This window comes from Trichosurus vulpecula, chromosome 7 (assembly GCF_011100635.1).
Source record: "Trichosurus vulpecula isolate mTriVul1 chromosome 7, mTriVul1.pri, whole genome shotgun sequence".
NCBI lineage: Eukaryota > Metazoa > Chordata > Mammalia > Diprotodontia > Phalangeridae > Trichosurus > Trichosurus vulpecula.
Window position 1 is genome coordinate 263,331,946 of NC_050579.1, and position 9,748 is coordinate 263,341,693.

The 9,748-nt window shown below is 46.1% G+C and overlaps 1 protein-coding gene across 1 annotated transcript; it reads right to left on the reverse strand.

Moving 5' to 3' along the window:
- Positions 1 to 1,127: 1,127 nt before the first annotated feature.
- Positions 1,128 to 9,681, reverse strand: CNPY4 (canopy FGF signaling regulator 4). The gene is made up of 6 exons (XM_036767603.1): positions 9,401 to 9,681; positions 5,308 to 5,434; positions 5,060 to 5,156; positions 4,628 to 4,750; positions 4,215 to 4,332; positions 1,128 to 4,126 (listed from the first exon to the last, which is right to left on the reverse strand). The coding sequence occupies exons 1-6, from the start codon at positions 9,537 to 9,539 to the stop codon at positions 4,026 to 4,028; spliced, it is 705 nt and encodes a 234-aa protein (XP_036623498.1). The 5' UTR covers positions 9,540 to 9,681; the 3' UTR covers positions 1,128 to 4,025.
- Between the last annotated feature and the right edge of the window lie 67 nt (positions 9,682 to 9,748).

The following is a 9,748-nucleotide window of genomic DNA, read 5'->3' on the forward strand; positions in this document are numbered from 1 at the left end:
ACAGCAAACTCAGCCTACCACCATTACTATACTTTAAGCCAGGGCTGTCCAAAGTGTGGCCAAGGCCACGGCCTGCAGTGCAATTTATGCAGCCTGCCTACAAGCATAGAAATTTACATAAATGCTTTAGTAAACAAGCCAAGCTACCGCAGAACTCTCACTAAAATAGCAAATCACAATATGTTGTCTATTGTTTCAATAAAAACCTAAGGTTGGACAGCCCTGCCTTAGGCCTTTCCAATGTAGTAGAACATGCTAGAACTAACATGGCCTAGTCTCTGCCTTTAAGACTCCTCTCAACCATGAGGAGGCATAGGATTAAAACTTTGTTGAGAACCAATAAATACAAAACCTACAAAATAACCACATTTATAAAACAAAAAATAAACCATGTTTAAAAGACTCAATTTACTAGTGAATTTTTTGTCAAAAATTTAAAGTACATATATAAATAACTAGTTGTACTTAATATATAAAAACTTACTAAGTGGTGTGTGTGTGTGTGTAAGGGAAGCCGGATAGAGCTTTGGGCCTCAAGTCAGGAAGATCCAAGTTCTAATCCAGCCTCAGACACTTACTAGCTATTTGACCTTGGGCAAGTCACTTAACCTTGGTTTGCCTTAATCCACTGAAGAAGGAAATCACAAACCACTCCAGTATCTTTGCCAAGAAAACCCCATGGACAATATGATCCATGGGGTCACAAAGAGTCACCCACACTGTCACACAGAAATATTGCTACATACGCACCTATATATAAGCATATATATGTATATATATGCATATATTTGTATAGGTGTTGCTTTCAAGACTAGAGAAAAGTGCTCTCTTTTTATGAAGCAAATAAGGTCTTTATCCTTTATCCTTCCTACATCCAAGTAGTAAAGATAATAGGGCAGCTAGGTGGCGCAGTGAGTGGAGCACTGGCCCTGGAGTCAGGCGGATGAGGCCTCAGACACTTGACACACTTACTAGCTGTGTGACCTTGGGCAAGTCACTTAACCCCAATTGCCCTGCCTTTCCCCTCCAAAAAAAAAGGATAAAGACAATATTAGAATTGAGTATTAGTGCAAAAGCGTTAAATAGAATTCCACAAAACAGATACAATAATGTATCAGAGTATTTTACGTTATAAGCATAAAAATTTATACAAGGAATGAAAGGATGGCTCAAGATTTGGAAAGAAATGAGAACAGCAAAGTATTTCAATAATCAATCATTAATAATAATTAACAAATACATTCAGAAGAGTTAACAAGTATGCCTACTCAAGTCGAAAATATTAAAATTTATCAGAATAGTAGGATTTTCCTGAAAATGTATTTATTTGAAATGAAGATATAAAATGCAGAAATAGAGGACGTCACAGTAAAAATAGAAGCAAAGAAAGGCTATCTACTCTGATACTATTCAGTGCCTGCCAAATAATAGGCACTTAACGAATGAAAACTGTCCAGATCTCTTAGAACTGGATGGCGAAGTCAAGACAGAAAGAACCCACTGATCTTTTCCCAAAACTCCAAAGGGAAAAGGCAGGTAAGCATTCACCAAGTAGTTCAAGTACCAAGGAGCCACAGTCCGGATCACGCAAGACCTGGTAGTTTCTACCAGGAATGAGAGGATATCTTGGAACACAATATCTGACATTTGCGTGGGGCAACGTGGTTTTCTGGTTCTTGTAGATCTTTCCTCTCACTTGATTCCCTCTATGAGGAAAACAAGAATTACTGTCCCCATTTTATACGAGGAAAGTAGAATGGGTCTTAGGGAGAAGAAACACGTTTTTAAGAACCTTTGTTCTCACCACTGGGTGAGAAAAGGGGGAAACAACGTTGACATAAAAGTTTCTCCTCAGCTCTAACGTTCCGGCTGGGCGGACAACAGGGGCGGCAGAAATCCTCCCACTTCCTTCAGGGCTCCAGGTGCCCAGGGCACCTGCCATTGCAGGCCCTGGGACTGGGAGGCCTTTCTTGTTCTTGTCTTGGATTCTGATTCCTATCCGTGGTCCGCTGCTCTTTGTGGCGTCCATTTCTGGTGGTCTAGCCTCCCTCAAAACTTTTAAAGGTCATCCTTCATGTCCGGGTACCACCCCATCAGCAGCGTATAATATCCTCCCAGAGGCTTTGCCTCTGGGCCACAAGGTTATTGCTGAGTTTCAACTACTGCTCCCCATCCCCCTCCCTCTCAGATATATAACTGACCCTCACTATAGTGCAAAAGGCCGTTCCAACCATCCCCTTGATCACATCCCTGCCACCTTCACGGTAAGAGTCACCCGTACCTCTAGTTCTGGACCCAAATGCAAGGGCTGTGCCTCACTTAGTCAATGATGGTAGGTAGAGGCCTCTGGGTAGGGTAGGAGGGAGAGAGGAAGGGTTTATTAAGTGTCTACTACGTTCCAGGCACTGCGCTAAGTGCTTTACAAATATTGTCTCAATTGATCTTCACAATGACCCTCATTTTACAGCTGAGGAATATTGAGGTAGACGTAATTTAAGTGACTTGCCCATGTCTGAACTGGATCTGAATTCAGGTCTTCCTGATTCCAGACCCAGCACTCTATCCACTAAGCCACTGTACTGACTCTGTAGGGAAAGCAGTTACAGAAACTAAGATGGCTAATTCAGGGAATAGACCCAGGTTTCCTATGTTGTTTGAGTCTCCGTGGGTTCCCACAACCACCATTAGGGCCTCCAACAGGACTTCCTGAGCCCAGGAGTCCCCATTGTTTACCAGGATAGAGTCCGAGGCCCCCTTCTGCTGGGTGCTTAGGTCTCCCCATCTATGGGGTGCTGGTCCGTGTCCAGATTCTCAAGGACCAGGACCCAGGCCTTGAACAGGACAAAGGTGACAGAGCCATCAGCTCTCTGGGCACCCCCAGCCTATGGAGCTCTGAGTAGCCTAGAAGCAGGAGTACCACAGAAAAGGGGTCCCTGGAAATCCCCAAGGGGAAGTCCCCATCCAAAGTCTGTCCATTCATGCAAGCTCATGGCCAGGAGCGTTCTAGGCTAAAGGAGAAGAGAGAAGAAGGCATGTAGGTTACTGGCTATTTACAAAACTCTACCGCTCACCCTGGTCAACCCTAAACCAGTCCTTTAGGGGGCCCTCTCCTATCCCCATTTAATTTATCCTTTCTGCAACAAGATGGGATCTTTAACACTCCTCCCTCTCCTCCACAGCCTTCAAACCGCTTTTCCACCTGCTAGGACAAGGGTTGTTATGTGTCACTGACCCCTTTGGCAGACTGTAGAGCTTATGGATCCTGTCTCAGAACAATGTTTTAAAAATTCATTAAAAAACACATAAGATTACAAAGGTAACCAATTATATTGAACTATAATTATCAAAGCATTAAGAAAAATTCATAGACCCCAAATTAAGAACCCCTGATCTAAGATGAAGCTCTCACACACTTACTGGCTTCAGTACAGGATCTACACCTGTACATGCAAAGAGCCTTTCCTGGGTCCTCTAGTCAGCCCTTCTGAAACTGTGGGTCGAGATTCCATTCCATCCATGTGATCTCGACCCACAGTTTAAGAAGTGCTGAAGGGGTCTCAAGTAGAAAAAGTTTAAGAAGCCCTTCTAGGTATTTTGGTCACTTTCCCCTTGCGTGGGCCACTCCTTGCCCCCTCCCCACCTGGTTAGAAGGAAGGCACAGAGAAAAGGCACTAATGGCTATTGATCTCCACAAGCTCCTTTACATATTTATCAGCCAAGATGGTACTGGCCTTGTAAACCTCCCCACCAGAAACATGTAGATGGTGGCACAGGTGCAAGTCCGAAAACACCTTGGATCCCCACGGCTTCCTTCAAAGACTTGCCACTCATTTCTGTTGTCTCCAAACTTAGGGGCTACCACAGCCAGCAGCCACACTGAGCAGACAAAATCTCCAGATGCAGCTTGGCTAAACTACAGTTATAAAGGTGACATCACCTTCATACCTAGATGATATATACGTATATAAAAACGAACTTTAACAGTGATCTAGAAAGATAGGAGGTGACATTAGGCCTGAGTCTGGTCAGAGGTCCGCAGTATCATGAGGGTGGTGCCCTAGGCTCTCTTCCAGGCCCTTCGAATTCTGTTCTCTAGATTCCTCAGTCCAGGTTTCCTGAAGACAATCTGGGTTGATGAAAAGACAGAGAGTGAGCATACAGGTAGGCACCTGTATTTCCGCCCCCAACACTCAGCCTGCTGCTGGGACACTCACCCATCTCCTCTTTCCCAAGCACATGCCCTTCACAGAGGAACTTCTGGAGGGGTACCTCCTGGTGGCGGAAGTACCAGTCTTCGATGACATCTTCAAAACTCTCCAACATCAGCTCACACTGACAGGGAGGGAAGAAAAAGAAAGCAGAAGGAAGATGGCAGACAGAATTTCTCCTCGTGGGTGAAGAATTCTCAGGAGTTCAAATCCACTGCCTCTAATCTCCTCTGCATCCCCTCCTCCCCCTCCTTCCCCCCTGCAACATCCTCTTCTGGGAGCGGGGTGCAGCCCTGTCTGTGGCCCAGTCTCTGGCCATCCCCATGATCAGCACTTACTGTCTTACTCTATTCCTCGAGTCCCTACCCTGCTCTCTGTCCCATCTCATCTCAACTTTCTGGCATGTGACACTTTCTTACCTGCTTCTTGAGGAATGCAACCTCCACACTGGGTTCATCCCACAGCTCCAAAGGAATTCCCAGATCCACCTTCACGCCCTTCTGTACCAGGCCTTTCAGGGTTGCCATGGTCTCACTCTGACCCTGGGGTGAGGGGAGACGTGGGAGTGAGGACTCTGGCAGGGTCAGCCTCCTTTGCTCTATTTCTCTCTCTTCTTCCCTCCCCATCCCCACTACACCAGGATCTTTTCATTGAACCTGGGGGTGGGGATTGAGTACCCACAAGCAGATCAAGGGCTGAGGCAGAATGGGAGAAGATATGGGACATCCCAGGGGCAGAGGTCTTGGCAAAGGATTCTAGGAGGAAGAATAACAAAGAATGGTACCGCTGAGCGGTGGGACCCCCATGGTGGTTTGTTCCATTAAAAGGCAAGCGGGGGAGATTTATTTTACCTTGGCGTATCTTAGGGAGCCCTTATGCTCAGCATGGACGCTGTAATCCAGAATCTGTTCACACAGGTTTTCAAGAGCCTCCTCCAGTCGAATTTCCCTGTGGGAGAGAGAGGTGGGAAACAATGGGGAAGAACAGATGACTCATTGGGAACTGTGGGGATGAAGAAGGTTAGGGAATGATTTATAGGGCTATGTAAGGGATGAAGCATTAGAGGTCCCACACAGAAGGAAAGTCAAGGGAGACTCACGAAGTGCTGTAGGGGACTTGTCTCTTCCTCTTGCCAGTGTCTAGCACCTGCCCGAGTTCTAGCAACTCCCGAGACCGGCTGCTCCGATTCAGCTCCCCCTGAAGCTCCAAGCTCAGTATTTTACAGACTGTGGGGGAGAAAACAATTGCCAGAAGTTTGTTAAAATAAGATACACCAGCAGAGTGCACTTGGGGGCAAGAGACCCGGGTTTTAGTTCTGGGCAGCCTGGTGTGATAGCCAATGTGCTGGCCTGGTAGCCAGGAAAATATAGGTTCAAATCCCATCCCACAGGCCAGCTATATGACTGGGCAAATCAGGTAACCTCTCAGTCTCAGTTTCCTCATCTGCAAACTGGTGCTAATACTATCTGTAGTATCTACCTCAGAATTTAAGGGGTTCTACAAAATCAGCTATGATTATTAACATTACTAATTAGTCATGTGACCGTGAGCAAATCATTTTACTTCCCCGGGCCTATGCTTCCTAGTGAAACAGAGCAGTTGGAAAGAGGTTCACTAAGGTCTGTTCCAGTTCAAAAAATGTCTCAGTTCCTGAGAGCGGTTTGTATAAACCAGAAGGTGCGAAGGGTAGGGGAGAGCAGGGGAGTCAGTTTCTAGACACCAATTGAGCATCCCCTCTCTTCATTCACCCTGTTGTAGGTACCTAGATATATTACCATATACTGACACCTGGGACCTCTCCTCTTATCCTCTTCTTAGCCCATGCCCAAATTACCTCCTTTACAACTCCATATATGATATGCTTGAGCAAAAACTGATGATCCTTCTCCTCAAATCTGCTCTTCCTTCTGACATAACTATTTCCATCCATGGCACCGCCATTCACCTGGTCACCTATATTCACAATCTCAAGGTCCTCTCCTGTCCCCTTATCCCATCCAATCAGTTACCACGTCCTTTAACTCCTACCTCTGCAACGTGTCTCGAATCCAGCCCATCTATTCAATTCTCACGGACACCCCAAATTCTCCTTCTCACCCACCTGGACTATTGCACTACCCTCCTTATTGGCCTCACTGCCTCTTCTCTCTTCCCTCTTCACTCCACCCCAGGTAGAACTACAGGACTCCGACCAACACTATATAGTGTTGTTAAGAGCCTACGGGGCACTCTGCTAGGTGCTGGAAATACAAAGATAAAAAGCAAAATAGTCTCTGTCCTCAAGGATCTCACAAAGGTATGCAGAAAAATAAATACAGAGAGCAAAATAAATACCTAGGTGGGGGAGGGCACCAGTAACTGGGGGGTGAGGCTAGAGTGTGGACAGAATGGCTCTGAGCCAGAATTCTCCAAGAGGCAAAGATGAGGAGCGAAAATGTTCCAGGCATGGGAGGGGGGAGGGGGGAGTATAAAAATCTATGCAAAAATGCAAGATAGTCATCATGTATTTTCGTGCCTTTACTGATTCTGTTGTTCCCTATGCCTAGAATGCATGTTATAAAGGGAAGGGAATAGACATCTATATACTGCCTACTGGTTCCCAGACACTGTGCTAAATGCTTTATAAATAATGAGCCTACGATATAGGCAAAATAAATGTTTGTTTTATTGTACTGTTTTCACTCCACTTATGTTATACGAGTGGCTATTTAGTAGTGGGTAGAACACAGGACATGGAGTCAAGACAGATCCAAGTTCAAATTCAGCGTCAGATACTTACTGGCTGTGTGACCTCATCCAAGTCACTTAGCCTCTGTCTGCCTCAGTTTCCCAATTTGTAAAATATCACCTCCCAAATCTGTTGTAAGGATAAAATGAGACATCTATAAAGCATTTTGTAAACAGTAACACTACATAAATGCTACTTATCATTATTATCATTAATGTCCGTAATACCTTCAGCATCCTACTCTGAAGCTTCATGGTAGTTCTGGGCTCTTGAAGACCATGCTGGTAAAGTGGAGCCTTGGTAACAGACGGTATAAGTTTGTTATCCAAGAACCAGCCTAAGTGGGGAGAGGCCATAATATTGACTATCAAGAGATGCATTTTTCCCCCTATAACTTCTTATGAAGACCACTGAATTAAAGGGGTGTGTTGGGGAGGAGTGGGTTGCCTTTGCAAGGCCATACTTATGAAATCAGAACTTCTGAGACAATGAATTAAAGCAGTAACACTGAATTCACCAGGGAAAAAGACACTAGCTGTGCAGGCACAGGCAAACCAGTGTAGGATGAAGTCCATATTGTTCACAACTTCTGCACAGTCCAAAAGTGTTTGGGAATATCCTTCCCAAACACCTCCCAGTTAGGCAACGTGACAAATACCCTTGCTAGTTTATGAGCATCAAGGAGTGGTGAAATCATCAACTCTCTCCAAGGAGCCAAAAGGCTTCTAATTTGGAAGCTTCCAAGCAAGGGTGGGACAGGGCAGGGTGTTCACAACTGCTGTCATGCAGACTAAAAGGTTTCTAAGGTCCTTTCCAGCTCTAATATGCTTCTTCAAATCCCACTTCCAACTTGGTAGGCCTGAATTACAGTTTCCATCAGTTCTAAGGCATGGGCTCAGAGGTACCAGAGTTTTACACTTAAACAAATTGTGATTTTGTCCAGGTAGGAAATACTCCCTTTATCAATGCAGAACACTATGACACTACTTAGTTGATCTTTATGAGTTGCTGGGTTGTAAAAAATCATCACAGGGCCAACCTGGTAATAAATTTCTCCCAATTTAGTTAGGCTGGTCCTTTGATGAAAGGCTAAGGGTTCTTTGCTGGATGTGTACTTGAAGTCTTCTGACAACAATAGGTCCTTGCCCTCCTAGCTCAGAGTGAATGTAAATAGTAAACAGTAACTGTTTCTCTTTTGGCCAGGAACCCTGAGGGTCTTCCCCTCCCAGTTCGGTTTTCTCTTGTTACCTTACTCAAACTGAGAACCTGAAAGGACCTTAGCCTAAAAGGGCCAGGGTCTTCCCATGCATCCTGAGCCATCTCCAGTCATCCTGATGAATATCTGGCCACTGGACCCAGATGGCTCTGGAGGAGAAAGTGAGGCTGGTGACCTTGCACAGCCCTCCCTCACTCAAATCAAAGTCAACTGCAAGTCATGTCATCATCTCCCTGGTGTCATGGTCCTCTTTGAGAAGGAAAGACAAACACAACAAGAACAACTTGGAGCCTTTCTGGTTTGGTAGGGTTTCCCACATTTTAAACTCCATCTGCATAGCCTTCAAAAAACCATCACTGCCACAAGAAGGCACTAGAATTGACCTTTGGTGGTGGCTGGAGGCTCCTAAGAGTGGTGAATTTCCCTGTTCATGGCCCAAATGACCACTTACACTACAGAAACAATAGCCAGTGGGCAACTAGGTGGCTAAATGCATAGAGCTCCAGGTCTGGAGTCAGGAAGACCTGAGTTTAAATCCAGCCTCAGACATGTAATAGCTGTGTGACGCTGAGCAAGTCATTTAACCCTGTTTGCCTTCAGCTTTTTTAAATGTAAAATGAGCTGCAGAAGGAAATGGGGAACTACTCCACTATCATCGTCAAGAAAATCCCAAACGGGGTCATGAAGATTCCACTCGACTGAACGACAAACAATGACCGGTATCTATTTAGGGCTCTAGTTGACAAAGTCCTTTATGTCTACTTGAGACTCACGACAGCCCCGAGAACAAGGGAATGCAATCTTTATCATCATCATTTTACAGATAAGAAAAGGAAGGCGCAAGAGCACCTTAATGGGCTTGGTCAGCAAGTGACGGAGCCTGAATTCACACCAATTCCAGGAGCGAACTCCAGGTCCAATTCCCCTAAATCCCAGAGTCCTGGAAGAGGCTAAGACAGCAGTGACGGGAAGGCGAATCACAGCAACAGAGGTTTTTAAAGTTTACCAAACGCTTTCCGGACAACAACCATCCGTGGACTGGATACGAACCATGCCCATTTTACAGACGGGTAAACAGGCTCAGAGAGGCCACACAGCGAGCATCAGTCTCCATCCCGTCCCACCCCCCTTTCCCTCGGCAAACTTCCTCCCCCTATCTCAGACCCCATCCGAGCCATCCCCGGGAGCGCAGGGCGCATCCTTGGCGCGCCCCGGTCCGGCGGAGGGGAGGACGGATGCCCAGGCTACCTTCGCATTTGCTGGGTAGGTGCTCCTCCTCCTCCTCCTTCTCTTCTTTTTCTTTTTGCTTCCCACAACTGATTCTCAAGATAAGCAGGAGGAAGCAAAACAGCAGCAGCTGCCGCCGCCGCCACCACCACTGTCCCATGTTAAGCTACCGAGCCCCAACCTCAGACAGCGATTACAAAAGAGCGATCTTTTAAAAGCCAGGTTGCAAGTGAACTGGCCCTTTAAACCCAGCCTGGCCAGGCGCGAGTACGCGCAATACGAAGCTGAAGGTGAGGGACCGCGCAGACTCAGAGAACGAACGCGCTGGGACGCCCCGTTTAGGCTCACCTACTGCGCAAGCGCAAGCGC

Excerpts from the sequence above, each read along its gene's own strand:
- CNPY4 (XM_036767603.1), bottom strand. The coding sequence starts at position 9,539 with ATGGGACAGTGGTGGTGGCGGCGGCGGCAGCTGCTGCTGTTTTGCTTC. Across the intron at positions 4,751-5,059 it reads GCTCCCTAAGATACGCCAAG|GGTCAGAGTGAGACCATGGC; the intron begins GTAAAATAAATC and ends CCCTCACCCCAG. Across the intron at positions 4,127-4,214 it reads GCTTGGGAAAGAGGAGATGG|ATTGTCTTCAGGAAACCTGG; the intron begins GTGAGTGTCCCA and ends TCATCAACCCAG.